Source organism: Pan troglodytes, chromosome 5, assembly GCF_028858775.2.
Source record: "Pan troglodytes isolate AG18354 chromosome 5, NHGRI_mPanTro3-v2.0_pri, whole genome shotgun sequence".
NCBI classification, from domain to species: Eukaryota; Metazoa; Chordata; class Mammalia; order Primates; family Hominidae; genus Pan; species Pan troglodytes.
The window spans coordinates 42,267,208-42,284,984 of NC_072403.2; the positions used below are offsets into that span (position 1 = coordinate 42,267,208).

Genomic DNA, 17,777 nt, shown 5'->3' on the forward strand with positions numbered 1-17,777 from the left:
CAATAATAAAAAGATAAGTAGTCAATTATAAATGGGCAAGGATATGAATAGACATTTCTCCAAAGAGAAAAATGACCAATAAGCATATGAAAAGATGCACATTATTCATCAGGGAAATGCAAATCAAAAGCACAATGAGATACACTTCATACCCACTAGGATGGCTACAATTAAAAAGATAGTTAATAACAAATGTTGGCAAGGATGTGAAGAAACTGGAACCCTCATACACTGCTGGTGGGCCACAGTGTATAATAGTGCAGCCACTTTGGAAAACAGTCTGGAAGTTCCTCAAAAAGTGAAACATAGAGATGTCACATGACCCAGCAATTCCATTCCTAGGTATGTACCCCAAAAAAATAAAAACATATCTACACAAAAAGTTATATACAAACGTTCACAGCATCATTATACATGATAGCCACAAAGTGGAAACAACCCAAATGTCCAACCACTGGTGAATGGATAAGCAAAATGTGGTATATCGTACGATAGAATATTCAACTGTAAAAAGAAGTAAAATACTGATACATGCTACAATGTGGATAAGCCTTGAAAAAAGTATGTCAAGTGAAAGAAGCCATACACAAAGTTCCATGTTGTGTTATTCTACTTATATAAAATGTCCAGAATAGGCAAATCCACAGAGACACAAAGTAGATTGGTGGGGCTGGGCTTTGCACTGGCTGTTCCCTCTGCCTGGAACACTTTCCCACTCCAGGTGTTCTCATGGCTAGCTCCTTCATTTCCAGGCTCTGCTTAAATATCACCTTCCCAGAGACGCCTTCCCTGACAGCCCATCGGAAGTCACTCTCCATCAGTCAGTGTGCCCTGATCCTGCTTGGAGCTCGCATCCCTGTCTGACTTGGCTGTTTATTGTTCATCTGCCTTGTTATCTGCCCCCTCCCCACATCATTTCTATGAGCCCTGCTGCTCACTGCTGTAGCCACCAATGCCTGGAACTGAGTCTGGCATATAGTAGGCATTCAATAAATATTTGTTGGAATGAAATTGGCTTATCAAATAGTTTATTTGATTGCCTATGTTCTCTATGTTTATTTTCTCTTTATTTCTCTCTTGCTTTATTTTATTTTATTTTATTTCATTTCATTTTATTTTATTTTTTGGGACAGAGTCTCACTCTGTCATCCAGGCTGGAGTACAGTGGCATAATCTCGGCTCACTGCAACCTCTGCCTCCCAGGTTTAAGAGATTGTCCTGCCTCAGCCTCCCGAGTAGCTGGGACTACAGGTGTGTGCCACCATGCCTGACTAATTTTTGTGTTCTTCAGTAGAGACGGGGTTTCACCAGGTTGGCCAGGATGGTCACGAACTCCTGACCTCAAGTGATCTGCCCGCCTTGGCTTCCCAAAGTGCTGGGATTACAGGCGTGAGCCACCGCACCTGGCCCCCTCTTGCTTTTATAGCATTATTGTTGGGATCTCCCATTCATGTTTTGTCTCCAGGATGTTTTATTTGAGGGAAAGGCTGTGTGTTGTCCACATTTGGACCTGAGTATAAAAGAGGACACGGCACTCCCTGTGGCATGCATGGTGGAGGACAGCATGGTGGAAGCTGCACCAAGAAAGCTTCACAGGATAGTTGAATCTAAGGGCAAGAAGTTGGGCTCTGAGAGGTCTGCCACCCTGTCTGTCACAAAGCCCATGTAATCATTCTCTCCTGCCAAATACAGGTTGTTTCGGAGGAAAACTAAGTTAGCTGTGGATTTCATCACCCCCAAAATTTCAAACAGTAATCATTAGTCTTTCCTATTTTCCCTTATCATCTGTTATAATAATCAGGAGATTCTAAGAAACCGGCCAGGGTAGGGCCTGCATCCTACCCTTCGGGCTGATTCAGGGAGGATAACCACAGTCCAAGGCATAGGTTCTCCTCCCTGACTGTGCATTAGATTCACTGAGGCAGTTTTTAAAATGCCAGGTTCCCAGGCCTTACCTTGTGCCAATTAAATCAGAATTTCTCCAGGTTGGGCCCAGGCATCTGTCGTTTTTAAAACTCAACAGGTGATTCTAATTGCATCCAGTTTTGAGGGTGTGAAACAGTTTGTCACACTTCAATGTGCACACAAATCCCCTGGGGAATGTGTAAAAAGGTAGATTCTGATTCTGACTGTGTGGGCTGGTCTGACTGTGTGGGCTGGAGTCTCAGATCTTGCACATCTAATCAAGTGATGCTGATGCTGCCAGTCCACAGACCACAGTCTGAGTAGCAAGTATGAGATTAAATGCCAGCTTTGGCTCAGGTTCACAATGTTTAGATCTAATATTTGGTAATCCAGACAGCATTATTCCATTAATTCTGATAATTCCTGGGCATCTCAGACACTTGGCAGCCGTAGTTTTGTTTGCTCTTTCCTCCTACCTGACAGGCCCTGGCTGGGGAAACTGAAGCCTCACCTCTCGAACCATCCTATGATCAATGTTGTCCCCAATGTGTCTCAGCTGCATGGCCAACTCGTGAATTATTTCCTCCTGGTGATGCTTCTGAACAATGCTATGCTCCTTGGGCTGAGAAAGTAGATCATGATCTGCATTGAGAAAAAAGAGTTCAAAAGAGATAATCCCACTTAATTATCTGTAAAATCACTTACCACTAGTTACTAAAAACTGTCTTAGAAAATGAGAGGGTTGGCCAGATGCAGTGGCTCACGCCTGTAATCCCAGCACTTTAGGAGGCTGAGGTGGGTGGATCACTTGAGGTCAAGAGTTCAAGACCAGCCTGGTCAACACAGTGAAACCCTGTTTCTACTAAAAATACAAAAAATTAGCTGGATGTGGTGACGGGTGCCTGTAATCCCTGCTACTCAGGAGGCTGAGGCAGAAGAATCACCTGAACCCAGGAGGCAGAGGTTGCAGTGAGCCAAGATTGCACCATTGCACTCCAGTCTGGGTGACAAGAGCAAAACTCCATCTCAAAAAAAAAAAGAGTTGAAATTCAGTTATTATAATAATTATCAAAAAGCAAAGCCTATCTATTGGAATAGATCAGCTCTCTCCAATAGAAATATAATTCAAGCCACATATGTAATTTTAAAGTTTCAAGTAGTAAAATCAGGTAAAATTAATTTTAGTAATTTATTTTACCTAAATCAATATATCCAAAATATTATAATTATAACATTAATAAATATAAAATTATTAATGATGTATTTTACATTTTTAAATTATACCTAAGTCTTTGAAATTTGGTGTTTATTTTGTACTTATAGGACACCTCAATTTAGATGCTAACTTTTCACTGGAAAATCTTGATCTATACTTAGATTTCATGAAGTTGACAGTTTAAAACGTAGATTCAGGCCAGACGCAACGGCTCACATCTATAATCCCAAAACTTTGGGAGGCCAAACTGGGAGGATCACTTGAGCCCAGGAGTTTCAGACCAGCCAGGGCAACATAGTAAGACCTTGTCTCTACAGAAAATTTAAAAATTAGCTATGTGCGGTGGCTCACACCTGTAGTCCCACCTACTCGACTGAAGCTGACATGGGAGAATTGCTTGAGCCCGGGAGGGGAGGCTGGAGCGAGCTATGATCACACCACTGCACTCCAGCCTGAGCAACAGAGCAAGACCCTGTCTCAAAAAAAAAAAAAATTAGACTCACATATCCAGGTCATTTCAAACATACTTAAAAGGGCTCTAACAATGAAATCAATGATCAGTTTTCAAATTTAAATTAATTAAAATTAATTAAAACTTAAAATTCAGTTCCTCAATTGCACCAGCCACATTTCAAGTGCTAATAACCAAATGTGGTTAGTAGCTATTGTATTGGACAAGCAGTAATAGATCTTTATAGTTTTTCAAAATAGATTTTTCCACTATATATATAACATATATATTATATATGTGTGTGTATATATATATAATGGACAATCTATTTTGAATAACTATATATAAAAATGTGTGTATACATGCATATATATATATATATATATATATATTTTTTTTTTTTTAATAGACACAGGGTCTTTCTTTGTTTCCCAAGCTGGTCTTGGTTTTAAACTCCTGGGCTCAAGTGATTTTCACACCTTGATCTTCCAAAGTACTGGGATTATAGGAATGAGCCACTATGCCCAGCCCCATTTAATATTTTTACCCACTCTCCTTGATGAGCTCTCCAAACTTTATTTGCTTCCAGCAACCAATGAGCGTTTTTAAGCAACACTATAAGTTAACACTTGTTAGGTGCTTTGGGGAAGATCTAAAGAATACAGACAAGGTTTCTGTCCTTCAGTCACTTAGAACCCATGGGTTAGAGATGATATATTCCCAAGTGCTTTAGGACTACAGAAGAGAAGGAAATGAATTTGGGCTAACATAGACATAAGTATGGCTTCATAGAGAAAGCAAGAGTTGTGTTGAACCTATTTCATTTCAATAAAATTGGAGGACCTTTGATTTTCAGCCTTGAACTCAAAGAGTCCAGCGGGAGAGAGACACAAACTACAATTCAACATGTTAGAGTAAGAACGAGGTTTGCACAGATGGGTCAGGAAGACATCTGAAACGAAGTAGGTGATATCCGAGTTAAGTCTTGAAGGATAAAGGATGACTAAGAATTAGCCTGGAGAAGACACAGACTGGGGAAGAGCCAGCTGAGAGAGTGCAAACAAGACATTCCAGGCAGAAGGATCAAGTGAGCAAAAGCTTGGGGGTGACAGACAGGGAGGTTTTATGCATAAACTCTAAGCAGTGCTGTTGTTGAAAGGGAGGGACATAGGAGACAAAGCTAACAGAGAAGACACAAGAAGAGGCTTGAACTTTATCCAGTAGAGATAAAGGAGAGCTCCTGGAGAGGAGGTTTTTAAAACTCCCAATGCTCAGGCCTCTCTCCACTCCAGTGAAATCAGGAGCCTTGCAGTTGGACCAAGCATCAGTATTTTTCTTTTTATTTTTCTTTTCTTTCTTTCTTTCCTTCTTTTTTTTTTTTTTTGACACAGTTTCACTCTGCCACCCAGCAATGGTGCTATCTCAGCACCACCACGCCCAGCTGATTTTTGTATTATTAGTAAAGATGGGGTTTCACCATGTTGGCCAGAGTGGTCTCAAACTCGTGACCTCAAGTGATCTGCCCACTTCGGCCTCCCAAATGGTGGGATTACAGGCATGAGCCACTGCACCTGGCCAGTATTTTCTTTAAGCTCCATGGGTGGTTCCCATGTGCAGGCAAGTTTGAGGATTGATGGTTTAGAGCAGTTGAGTAACTTGCCTAGGGTTTGAAAGCCAGTGAATGTGAGTCAGGATTTAAACTCAAGTATGTCTGGCTGCAAAGCCCATGCAATTAACCTTAGCACGGACCCTGAACTAAAGCAGTACTAATAGGGATGTAACAGTGGAAACAGATTATATATTTAAGAAAGAGAATAGGCTGGGATTTAGTATTAGATAGAGACAGGGGGGAAAAAACTCCCACTTTTCAGGCTTGGGGGATTGAAATGGCAAAGGCAGCATCAGCCTGTACAGAGAATGTGATGGAGAGAGGGCAGCTGTGGAAGGCAGAGGAGGCCAGTAGAAAAGGAAAGAAGAAAACTTGAGTTCATTTATAAATTTTAGGTACTGACTAGGCATGATGGCTCACACCTGTAATCCCAGCACTTCGGGAGGCCAAGGCAGGCAGATTGCCTGAGCTCAGGAGACCACTCTGGGCAACATGGCAGAACCCCATCTCTACCAAAAATACAAAAAATTAGCTGGGCATGGTGGTACATGCCTGTGGTCCCAGCTACTTGGGAAGCTGAGGTGGGAGGATCACTGAGCCCAGGAGGTCGAGGCTACAGTGAGCTGAGATTGTGCCACTGCACTCCAGCCTGGGTTACAGAGAGAGAACCTGTCTCAAAATAAATAAATAAATTGTAGGTACCTTTATGATGTTTTAGCAAGCATTTGGATAACATTTGAAGCACAGAGGATGTAGAACTTAAGATAAAGATTTAAGAGTCATTATTCATTCATTTATTCAATAACAATGTAGGCAAGAGGTTGTGATTGAAGGGGAGTTTATAAGGGTGATGACAGGACCTCTGGATAAGACAGATGGTTAACAAGATAGGCAAAGGAACAAAAGTCCACAGAAATGACTGAGAAGAAATCAAAGAGGTAAAAAGGGAACCAGGAAAATGATGTCAGGAAAGGCATATTTCAAGTCTTGTTGAAAATTTACTTTTAAAATGTATTAATGGGCACTGTTACTTGGTTAACTACAGTATAAGGACACAGCCATGGGTCGCATAACTGTGTTTCAGTCAACCACGGATCACGTATACAATGGTGGTCTCATAAGATTACAATGAAGCTGAAAAATTCCTATCACCTAGTGACATCATCAACACTTTACTTAGGTGTTTGATGATGTTGATGTAAACAAACCTACTGTGCCGCCAATCACTCAAGCGATCCTCCCACCTTAGCCTCTTGAGTAGCTGGGACCACAGGTGCATGCCACCATGCCCAGCTAAATTTTGTGTTTTTTGTAGAGATGGACTCTTGCCATGTTGCCCACACTGGTCTCAAACTCCTGAGCTCAAACAATTCACCTGCCTTGGCCTTCCTAAGTGCTGAGATTACAGGTGTGCACCACCGTGCCCGGACTGTTATTTTAGAGTATACTCCTTCTACTTACTAAAAAAAAAAAAAAAAAAGATGGGGGGAGCTGGGCACAGTGGCTCACGCCTGTAATCCCAGCACTTTGGGAGGCCAAGGTGGGTGGATCACCTGAGGTCAGGAGTTTGAGACCAGCCTTACCAACATGGTGAAACCCTGTCTCTATTAAAAATACAAAAATTAGCCGGGCGTGGTGGCATGCACTTGTAATCCCAGCTACTAAGGAGGCCGAGGCAGAGAACTGCTTGAAACTGGGAGGCAGAGGTTGCAGTGAGCCAAGATTGCGCCACTGGACTCCAGCCTGGGCGACAGAGTGAGACTCTGGCTCCAAAAAAAAAAAAAAGTTAACTGAAAACAGCCTCAGGCAGGTCCTTCAGGAGGTATTCCAGAAGAAGGCATTGTTATTATAGGAGATGACAGCTCCATGCATATATTGCCCCCAAAAACCTTCCCATGGGACAAGATATGGAGGTGGAAAAGAGTGATATTGATGATCCTGACCCTGTGTAGGCCTAGGCTAATATATGTGTTTGTGTCTCCGTTTTTAACAAAAAGTTAACAAAGTAAAACATAAAAAAATTTTAATAGAAAATCTTATAGAATAAAGATATAAAGAAAATAATTTTGTACAGCTATAGAATGTGTTTGTGTTTAAGCTGTGTTATTACAAAAGAGTTCAAAATGTAAAAGTTTCAAAATAAAAAGTTACAGTAAGCTAAGGTTAATTTATTATTGAAGAAAAACTGTTTTTTTTTTTTTATTTTGAGATGGAGTTTTGCTCTTGTTGCCCAGGCTGCAGTACAATGTCGCGATCTCAGCTCACTGCAACCTTTGCCTCCCGGGTTCAAGTGATTCTCCTGCCTCAGCCTCCCAAGTGGCTGGGACTACAGGCACGTGCCACCACGCCTGGCTTTTTGTAGTTTTTAGTAGAGACGAGGTTTCACCATGTTAGCCAGGATGGTCTGAAGAAAAACTTTTAAAAGTAAATTTGGTGTAGCCTAAGTATAGTGTTTATAAAATCTACAGTAGTGTACAGTAACGTCCTAGGCTTTCACATTCACTCACCACTCACTCAGTGACTTGCCCAGAGCAACTTTCAGTCCTGCAGGCTCAATTTATGGTATAAAAGATAACCACTTTTTACTTTTTATACCATATTTTTACTCTACCTTTTCTATGTTTAGATACACAAACACCATTGTGTTACAATTGCCTATAATATTCAGTACGGTAACATGCCGTACAGGTTTGTAGCCTAGGAGCAACAGGCTATACCGTCTAGCCTAGGTGTGTAGTAGGCTATACTATCTGGGTTTGTGTAAGTGCACTCTCTGATGTACACACAATGATGAAATCACCTAACAATGGATTTCTCAGAACCTGTCCCCATCATTGACACATGACTAGTGTAATGATTTGAGTGTATGTGTGATAATAATGATGATCCAGAATCCTAAAACACAACTTAAGGTCCTTGTTTTAAAGATGCCAATCACTATCTGATTTGCCCACACCCCCTTCCAGGAGAATCTATCTTGTTGCCTAAGCAATCAGGTTCTTTCCCACATGTTCCCACCACAACCTCAGGCCAAAGTGGATTGGATCAGAGGTGGACACTTGACCCAAGAACAAATAATCCATTGCCTGGCCAAGTACTCAGAACTTAGTCCCAAAAGGAACAGGGTCAGTCAGGTTCCTCTCTGCTCAATAGACTCAGGAGACTAAGGGCATGGGTGGCATTGGGATCACAAATGCCATAGGACTATGTTGGGGCCATGATGAGTTGAAGCCACTTGTAAGTAAAAATTATGAAGAGGAAGAAAACATTGAAAGGACAGGGGATGTTGGCTAATAAAGGAAAACTGAACAGGTAATCAGAAAGAAACCAAGACTCAAGAGGTTGGGTGTGGTGGCTCACACCTGTAATCCCAGCACTTTGGGAGGCTGAGGTGGGTGGATCACGAGGTCAGGAGTTCAAGACCAGCCTGGCCAACATGGTGAAACCCCGTCTCTACTAAAAATACAAAAATTAGCTGGGTGTGGCGGTGCATGTCTGTAATCCTAGTTACTTGGGAGGCTGAGGCAGGAGAATCGCTTGAACCCGGGAGGTAGAGGTCGCAGTGGGCCAAGATGGCACCACTGTACTCTAGCCTGGGCGACAGAGTGAGACTCCATTTCAAAAAAAAAAAAAATACTCAAGAAAGACTGGGCCCCAGCGCCAGCCTGCCTCAGAGCCCAAGCCCTCCAAGTTCAGTTCCTTTTCATAAGCATCCTCACCAGAAACCACATCTTTCTGGAGGTGACTGAAGTAGATTTCTCTTCCCTGCAGCTAAACAAATAATCTTAAATATCTATATCCATTATTTCCATTGTCCAGAGCTGTCGAATGTACATAAAACTGTAGGAGTATATGTTGGCTATAAATCAGCTTCAGCACAGACTCTGGAAGTGGAATTTAAAAATTAAGTTCGTGATACTAGTAGGTTGTGTTTTTAGTTCTAGTCATTTACCACTCCTCATAAAAGTTCAATGTAAAACAGATTGAGAGCTGTGCAGTACGCAACCTATATATGACATTATTTGCTAGCTAAAGAGAGTTGGTGCACCTGCCTTATAGACATTTATACACTAAGATAGCTATACCACCATATTGTAAGAAACATTGTAACAGGGAAGAAATCATTAGATCACAGCTCTAAACTAGTTATATATTGGAGGCAAAAAAATTCCTTTAACGAGATTCAAAATGAATGAAAAAAGTAAAACTCTGTATTATTTTCCAAGTATTAAAATTTTAATATCTAGGAGGAAAAAGTTGCTCATTTTATGTAATAATTGTTACTGAAAAGTTGTGGGAATATGTATACATCCACACACAAGTCTCAAGATAAAATCATAGTCTAAATGGCCCAGTAAGGAATTTGGAAAAACTTCATGGTTAATCTTTTTTTTTTTTTTTTTTTTTTTTTTGAGATGGAGTCTCATGTTGCCCAGGCTGGACTTGAACTTCTGGGCTCAAGCAATCCTCCTGCCTCCGCGTCCAAAGTGTGTGATAATAATGATGATTCAGAATCCTAAAACACAACTTAAGGTCCTTGTATTAAAGGTATAGCCTATTTAAAGGTATAGCCTATTGCTCCTAGATAGAGATTTTCCCTCCAGGAGAATCTATCCTGTTGCCTAAGCAATCAGTTTCCTTCCTACATTTTCCCACCACAACCCCAGGCCAAAGTGGATTGGATCAGAAGTGGACACCTGACCCAAGAACAAATAGCTGGGACTTCAACATGTGTCGCTACCAAGCCCAGCGGGTTAATCCTTTTTCTTTTTCTTTTTTTTTTTTTTTTTTTTTTTGAGATGGAGTATTGAGTATTGCTCTGTTGCCCAGGCTGGAGTGCCTTGGCGCGATCTTGGCTCACCGCAACCTCCACCTCCCAAGTTCAAGTGATTCTCCTGCCTCAGCCTCCCGAGTAGCTGGGATTACAGGAGCCTGCCACCACACCCGGCTAATTTTTGTATTTTTAGTAGAAATAGGGTTTCACTATGTTGGCCAGGCTGGTTTCAAACTCCTGACCTCAGGTGTTCCGCCCGCCTCAGGCTCCCAAAGTGCTTGGATTACACATGTGAGCCACCACGCCCAGCCTTTTTTTTTTTTTTTTTTTTAATACAGGGTCTCTCTCTATTGCCTCTCTCTGCTTCTCTCTGTTGCAGTGGCACAATCACAGCTCACTGCAACCTCCTAGGCTCAAGCAATCCTCCCACCTCAGCCTCCCAAGTAGCTGGGACTACAGGCATGTACCACCATGCCCAGCTAATTTTTTATTTTTTGTAGAGACAGTCTTACCATGTTGCCCAGGCTGGTCTAGAACTCCTGGCTCAAGTGATCCTCCGTCATTAGCCTCTCAAAGTACTGAGATTACAGGAGTGAGCCACCATGCCTGGACTTGGTTAATCTTTTCTCAAAAAAGAAAAAAAAAATTTTTGTAGGTCAGGTGCTTTGCAGCATTTTGGGAGGCTGTTGGGGGAGGATCCCTTGAGCCCAGGAGTTCAGGACCAGCCTAGGCAACACAGGGAGAGCCTGTCTCTACCAAAAAAAAAAAAAAAATTGTTTTAATTAGCTGGGCATGGTAGTGCCTGTAGTCCCAGCTACTTGAGAAGCCAAGGTGAGAGGATTGCTTGAGCCTGGGAGGTTGAGGCTGCAGTGACCCATGATCATGCCACTGCACCCCAGCCTGGGTGACAAAGACCATGTTTCAAAAAAAAAATACTTTGTAAAGGAAATAATCAGCCTCAATGTGTCGGAACTTTAAAAAATACTATTGTACTTTGAGAATCCTATGTAAGGACCTCCCATCACCTGTTCCTCGAGTTGCATTTAGGCAAGCTTTTAAGCAAACATGGTGTGAAGGTTTTATAAGTGCCTTTCCACTGCCAGGCATAATGTTAATATTTTATTTTCTCACGTAGTGGTCATCCATTTATACTCCTGATTTTGTTCACTAAAAATAGGGGTCTAGGGGCTTCTGGTTCAAGACTGAGCACAAGCATTGGCTTCTCCATCTCTCCTAATCTCCCCCAAGACCTCACCAAAATCAAAGTATGAAAAAGAACAAGGCCAGAACACGGAAGAGAATGGGAGGCAGGTCAACAACAGATGAGAGACCTATGTGTGTTTCTGGAAGGCAGAAAGCAGATGAGACAAGATGCAAATAAACAAACCAGGAGAGAAAGCACAGAGAACCCACCACAGGGGCTCCTGATGCTTGGAAGACCATCTACCCCACCAAGACGCAGAGACTGGGAGAGGGAGACGCGCCCTTAACTGGAAGTCTGATGGGGATCAACTGCACCACTTGGTGCCCCCAGCTCACTGTACCTAGCACAGAGTTCAGGCAAATAAAAAGAAAGAAAAGAGAATTCAGACCAGGTAAGGTGGCTCAGGCCTGTAATCCTAGCACCTTGGGAAGCTGAGGTGGGCGGATCACTTGAGGCCAGGAGTCTGAGGCCAGCCTGGGTAACATGGCGAAACCGCATCTCTAGAAAAAAATACAAAAAATTAGCCAGGTGTGGTGGTGTGTGCCTGTAGTCTCAGATCTCGGGAGGCTGAGGTGGGAGGATCACTTAAGCCTAGAAGTTTGAGGCTGCAGTGAGCCATAATTGTTCCACTGTACTCCAGCCTGGGTGACAGAGCAAGACCCTGTCTGGAAGGAAGGAAGGAAGGAAGGAAGGAAGGAGAAAGAAAAGAAAAGAAGGAAGGAAGGAAGGGAGAAAGGAAGAAAGGACGAAGGAAAGAAAGAAAGAGAAAGAAAGAGAAAGGAAGAAAGAGAAAAGAAAGAAAGAAAGAAAAGAAAGAAAAAGAAAAGGAAGGAAGGAAGGAAAGAGAAAGAAAAGAAGGAAGGGAGGGTGGCTGGGGGACTCGGTGGCTCGTGCCTGTAATCCCAGCACTTTGGGGGGCCAAGGCGGGTGGCTCACCTGAGGTCGGGAGTTCAAGACCAGGAAGGAAGGAAGGAAGGAGAGAGAGAGAGAGAGAGAAAGGCCAGGTGCAGTGGCTCATGCCTGTAATCCCAGCACTTTGGGAGGCCGAGGCGGGTGGATCACCTGACATTGGGAGTTCAAGACCAGCCTGACCAACACGGAAAAACCCTGTCTCTACTAAAAATACAAAATTAGCCTGGCATGGTGGTGCATGCCTGTAATCTCAGCTACTTGGGAGGCTGAGGCAGGAGAATCGCTTGAATCCGGGAGGCAGAGGTTGCAGTGAGCCGAGATCGCGCCATTGCTCGCCAGCCAGGGCAACAAGAGTGAAAAAAAAAAAAGAAATGAAGGAAGGAAGGAAAAGGGAGGAAGAAAGGAAGGGAGGAAGAGAGGAAGGAAGAAAGAGAGAGAGAAAGAGAAGGGAGAAGGGAGGGAAAGACAGAAAGAAAGAAAAGGAAGAGAAGAAAGGAAGAAATAAAAAAGGAAGAAAAGAAAGCAAGAAGAAAGAAGAAAAGGAAGGAGGGAAGGAAGGAAGGAATCCAGACCACTCTTCTTTAATGGAAGAGGTCAAACCCTGTGGTGAAAGCAGAAGCTTCTTGATGGACGTTGGCACCTCAAATTAAAGGTCTCTTTGTTCTGGCATTTGCGGGACATGGAGCCAGAAACTAACTCATCTCCCTAAAGCCCAGACAGCTCAAAACCCTCCTATGCAGCATCTGAGTCTCCATTCGGGAGAGTCCTGGAGAGGCACTTAGGCATAGTGGTAGAATTCTGAAGCCAGAAAGCTTGGATTCAAATATAAAATCTGCTACATATTAACTATGTAACCTGCCACAAGTTATCCATTCTCTCCGTGCCTCAGCTTCTTCATTTGTAAAATGGCAATAGTAATGTATTATTTTATTCATTCAAAGATCTTGAATACCTGCATAATCAGTATGTGTCTTATAATCTCATAATGGCATGTCATATTTCAACAGCATTATTTACCTTTTTAGTAGTAAACAAAATAATGGTTCATCTTACAATTGATGGAATATTGAACTTAATGATATACCATGGCCGGGCACAGTGGCTCAATGCCTGTAATCCCAGCATTTTGGGAGGCCAAGGTGAGTGGATCACCTGAGGTCAGGAGTTCGAGACCAGCCTGACCAACATAGTGAAACCCCCGTCTCTACTAAAAATACAAAAATTAGCTGGGCATGGTGGTGCACATCTGTAATCCCAGCTACTCGGGAGGCTGAGGCAGGAGAATCGCTTGAACCCAGGAGGTGGAGGTTGCAATGAGCTGAGATCCTGCCACTGCACTTCAGCCTGGGCAACAAGAGTGAAACTCCATCTCAAAAAAGAAAAAAGAAATACCATAGTAACTACCTCATAGAGGGGTTGTTGAGATGACTTAATGAGTTACACAGAACAGTGCCTAGAACACAGGTAAACACTATATAAATGTTAGTTATTACTACCCATCTGGGGGAATAGTTCTCACATAACAGCAGAAAAAACCCACACTAGCTATCCAGTGTATCTTTCACTAAAATAACAAAGAATTACCTACAAGGTGGCTCATGCCTGTAACCCCAGCACTGTGGGAGGCCAAGGCAGGAGGATTACTTGAGGCCAAGAGTTCAAAAGCAACCTGGGCAACATAGTGAGACCCCATCTCTACAAAATAAAAACAAACAAAAAATTAGCCAGGCGTGGTGATGTGTGTCTGTAGTCCCACCTACTCAGAGGCCGAGGTGAGAGGATCATTTGAGCCCAAGATGTTGAGGCTGCACTGAGCCAAGATCTTGCCACTGCTCTCCAGCCTGGGTAATAGAGTAAGACCTTGCCAAAAAAACAAATACCAGATAAACAAAACAGTAATCCTGAAGAAAACACATAATTCAGTGAAAGAAAATAATGTTTTGCAAATTCTAACGTATGTGTTTAGAGAGGTTTTTAAAAATAAGAATGGAGCCGGGCGCAGTGGCTCATGCCTGTAGTCCCAGCACTTTGGGATGCCAAGGCAGGTGGATCACCTGAGGTCAGGAGTTCAAGACCAGCCTGGCCAACATGGTGAAACCCCGTCTCTACCAAAAACACAAAAATTAGCCAGGCGTGGTGGCGTGCACCTGTAATCCCAGCTACTCGGGAAGCTGAGGCAGGAGAATCGCTTGAACCTGGGAGGTCGAGGTTGCAATGAGCCGAGATTGTGCCACTGCACTCCATCCTGGGTGACAGAGTGAGACTCTGTCTCAAAAATAAAAACAAAAATAAAAAAAATAGGCTGGCCACGGTGGCTCATGCCTGTAATCCCAGTACTTTGGGAGGCCGAGGTGGGCGGATCATGAGGTCAAGAAATCGAGACCATCCTGGCCAACATGGTGAAACCCCGTCTCTACTAAAAATGCAAAATTTAGCTGGGTGTGGTGGTGCACACCTGTAGTCCCAGCTACTCGGGAGGCTGAGGCCAGAGAATCACTTGAACCTGGAAGGCGGAGGTTGCAGTGAGCCAAGATCACGCCACTGCACTTCAGCCTGGCAAGAGAGCAAGACTCCGTCTCAGAAAAAAAAAATGGAGTCTTGAACTCCTGGATTCAAGCGATCCTTTCATCTTGGCCTCCCAAAGTGCTGGGATTACAGGCATGAGCCACTGCACCTGGCCTGTTTAGAGAGAGATTTAAGACAATATTACATTCATAAAACAAAAGAGAATGCTATGAAAAAAGAAAAATCCTAGAACAAAATCTTTCAGATTTAAAAAATATGATTGCCAAAATTAAAAATACAATTGATAGCCTGAAAAAAAGTTAAGTCAAAAAAAAAAAGAAAAAAAGTTAAGTCAAGGAAATCTCAGAGAAAGAAAATCAGAAGTTGAAAACATGAGAGAAAAGATAGGTAATACAGAGAAACAATATGAAAGGACCAGCATCTGATTAATGGGAATTCCAGGGAGGGTGAAACAGAGGAGGAAATGATCAAAACGAAGCAAAACAGCTTCCCAGAAATAAAGGGCACAAACATTCATATTAGAAAATCCTGGCCGGACACAGTGGCTCATGCCTGTAATCCCAGCACTTTGGGAGGCCGAGGTGGGCGGATCACGAGGTCAGGAGATCAAGACCATCCTGGCTAACATGGTGAAACCCCATCTCTACTAAAGATACAAAAATTAACTGGGTGTGGTGGTGGATGCCTGTAGTCCCAGCTACTCGGGAGGCTGAGGCAGGAGAATGGCGTGAACCCAGGAGGCGGAGCTTGCAGTGAGCAGAGATGTCTCCACTGCACTCCAGCCTAGGCGACAGAACGAGACTCCATCTCAAAAAAAAAAAAGAAAGAAAGAAACTCCTACCAAGTTCTCAGGACAGCAAATGGGGAAATAAAAACTTCACCCTTTGAACATATTGAAATTTCAAAACACCAAGGATAAATAGAAGGAGACTCTTTAAAACCTTTGAGGAGACACATGAATTCATTTGGCAACTGACTTCCCATCAATAACAATGGATATTATAATATAGTGGGAGAAATTTTTTAATGCCCTCAAAGATGTTATAAACAATTATTTTCAATCTAGAATTCTATGCCCAGCTAAACTCTCAATAATATGTGAGAGGCGGGGCCAGGCACAGTGGCTCACGCCTGTAATCCCAACACTTTGGGAGGCTGATATGAGTGGACTGCTTGAGCCCAGGAGTTTGAGACCAGCCTGGGCAATATAGTGAGACTCCCATCTGTACAAAAAAATTTTTAAATTAGCCAGATGTGATGGCATGAGCCTATAGTCCTTGATACTCAAGAGGCTGAGGCAGAAGGACAGGTTGAGCCCAGGAGTTCAAGGCTACAGTGAGCTAAGATTACGTCACTGCACTCAAGCCTGGGAAACAGGGTGAGATCTTGTCTCTAAAAACATAAAAATAAAAATAAAAAATATGGGAGCGTTTAATGAAGACATTTGCACACATGCAAGGACTCAGGAATTTTTCTTCCATACACCATTTGTTAGGAAGTCTCTTGAGGAAGTATTCCAGTAAAACACAATAAATAGAGTAAGACTAAATTAAGAAAGAAAAAACCACAAGATTTAACAAAAGGTGGCTCCAACCCATGTGTAGGGAAGTCCCAGAATCTCAGTGGTGCAGTGTGCCTAGAGAGTAACCAGATTGGAGCAAGATAACAACTCTCAAAGGGAAGTTCCCAGTGGAAAGGGAGACTTGGTGGAAGCGATTGTATGGTTGAGAACTTAGGGAAGTTTGAGGATGTAATAATTACAAATCACATGGAGGAGGGGAGGAAAGGAAATGAGAAAGTCCAGAAAACAATAAAAGATCATATAGGAAGCTTATGGTCCAAATATGAAGCAAATTAAAATGTGGTTTAAGTTTAAACTGAAGGGATTGTTTTATACTTCCTTCCAAAAAGATATTCCTCTGTGTTAAACCTGGCAGGGCTTTATCTGTATAACTAGGCATAATTTTAGGTGATTTTTCTCAAGGTAAAGTCATTCCAGGACAGAGTCTTCGTTGCTGGTAGCCAACACCCCTAAGTCCCAGACTGTTAAAGGAATTTCAAGGAAGTATTTGAACATTACCTTTGGAATGCTGACACAACATGGAAAAAAAATGAGGTTGAAAGTACTGGAAGTCTTGGCCTCTCCACATTCTGGGCCATCTGCTGCCAGATTGGAAAATACATGTCTCCCTTTCTCAGAGACAAACCACCTCACCAGAGCTCAAGGCTTCATCTCAAACTCAAAGTGACCTCTTCTTTTAGTTGGGGAAAGTGGTTTCTTTTATGAGGATTTTAGAGCATTAGCTAGTGCTTTAAATTCAATCGCTTTGAAGATGCAAATATTTCAAGTACAAAATCAATAGCTATGGCACCAACTCAAAGGGCATGCCCTTTCATAATCAAATTTATCATAGTTAAATGTTTAATTCTTAACAATCTTTGGTCTGAATAATAATTTTGAAATAATTTGCTTAAATTTAGCAGTCCTATAAATCAATCTCAGGAAGGCTCAAAGTCTCTTGCCAAGGACAAATTGATCCTTTAAAAAGAATTGCCGGCCAGGCGCGGTGGCTCATGCTTGTAATCCCAGCACTTTGGGAGGCTGAGGCAAGTGGATCATCTGAGGTCAGGAGTTCGAGACCAGCCTGGCCAACATGGTGAAACCCTGCCTCTACTAAAAATACAAAAATTAGCCAGACATGGTGGCGCGTGCCTGTAATCCCAGCTACTAGGGGGTGCTGAGGTAGAAGAATTACTTGAACCTGGGAGGTGGAGGCTGCAGTGAGCCGAGATCGCGCCACTGCACTCCAGCCTAGGCGATGTAGTTAGACTCTGTCTCAAAAAATTAATTAATTAATTAATTAAATAAAACAAAAAGAATTGCTGGTATAACCCAGGTTCTAAGTATAAGAAAAGAGAACTGGTCTTGTAGTGGGGATGAATGGAAAGTTTCATGACGGTGAGTATGAATTTGAGTTACCAAACTGGACTTGGCATCAATATGTGTAGACTGCTCTTCTAAGAAGTGTCCTGATGAAGGAATGAGAGAATTGGCAGTAGCTGGAGGAGGTGTGTTGGAGGAATTTTCTTAGTTGAGTCTTGAGCAGGTTTGCAGATTGAGGAGAGAAATTAGATCAGGAGCAACAGAAAATGGGAAATACAGTAGGGCAAATTGTTGAG

The 17,777-nt window shown here is 42.6% G+C and overlaps 1 protein-coding gene across 1 annotated transcript in view; it reads right to left on the reverse strand.

The window, feature by feature from the left end:
* PXT1 (peroxisomal testis enriched protein 1) overlaps window positions 1-17,777 on the reverse strand; it is a 35,556-nt gene that overhangs the window by 7,474 nt on the left and 10,305 nt on the right. Inside the window, exon 2 of the mRNA XM_016955348.3 lies at window positions 2,417-2,547. Coding sequence (XP_016810837.1) covers window positions 2,417-2,547 — 131 coding nt within the window. The remainder of the gene's footprint in view (window positions 1-2,416; window positions 2,548-17,777) is intronic.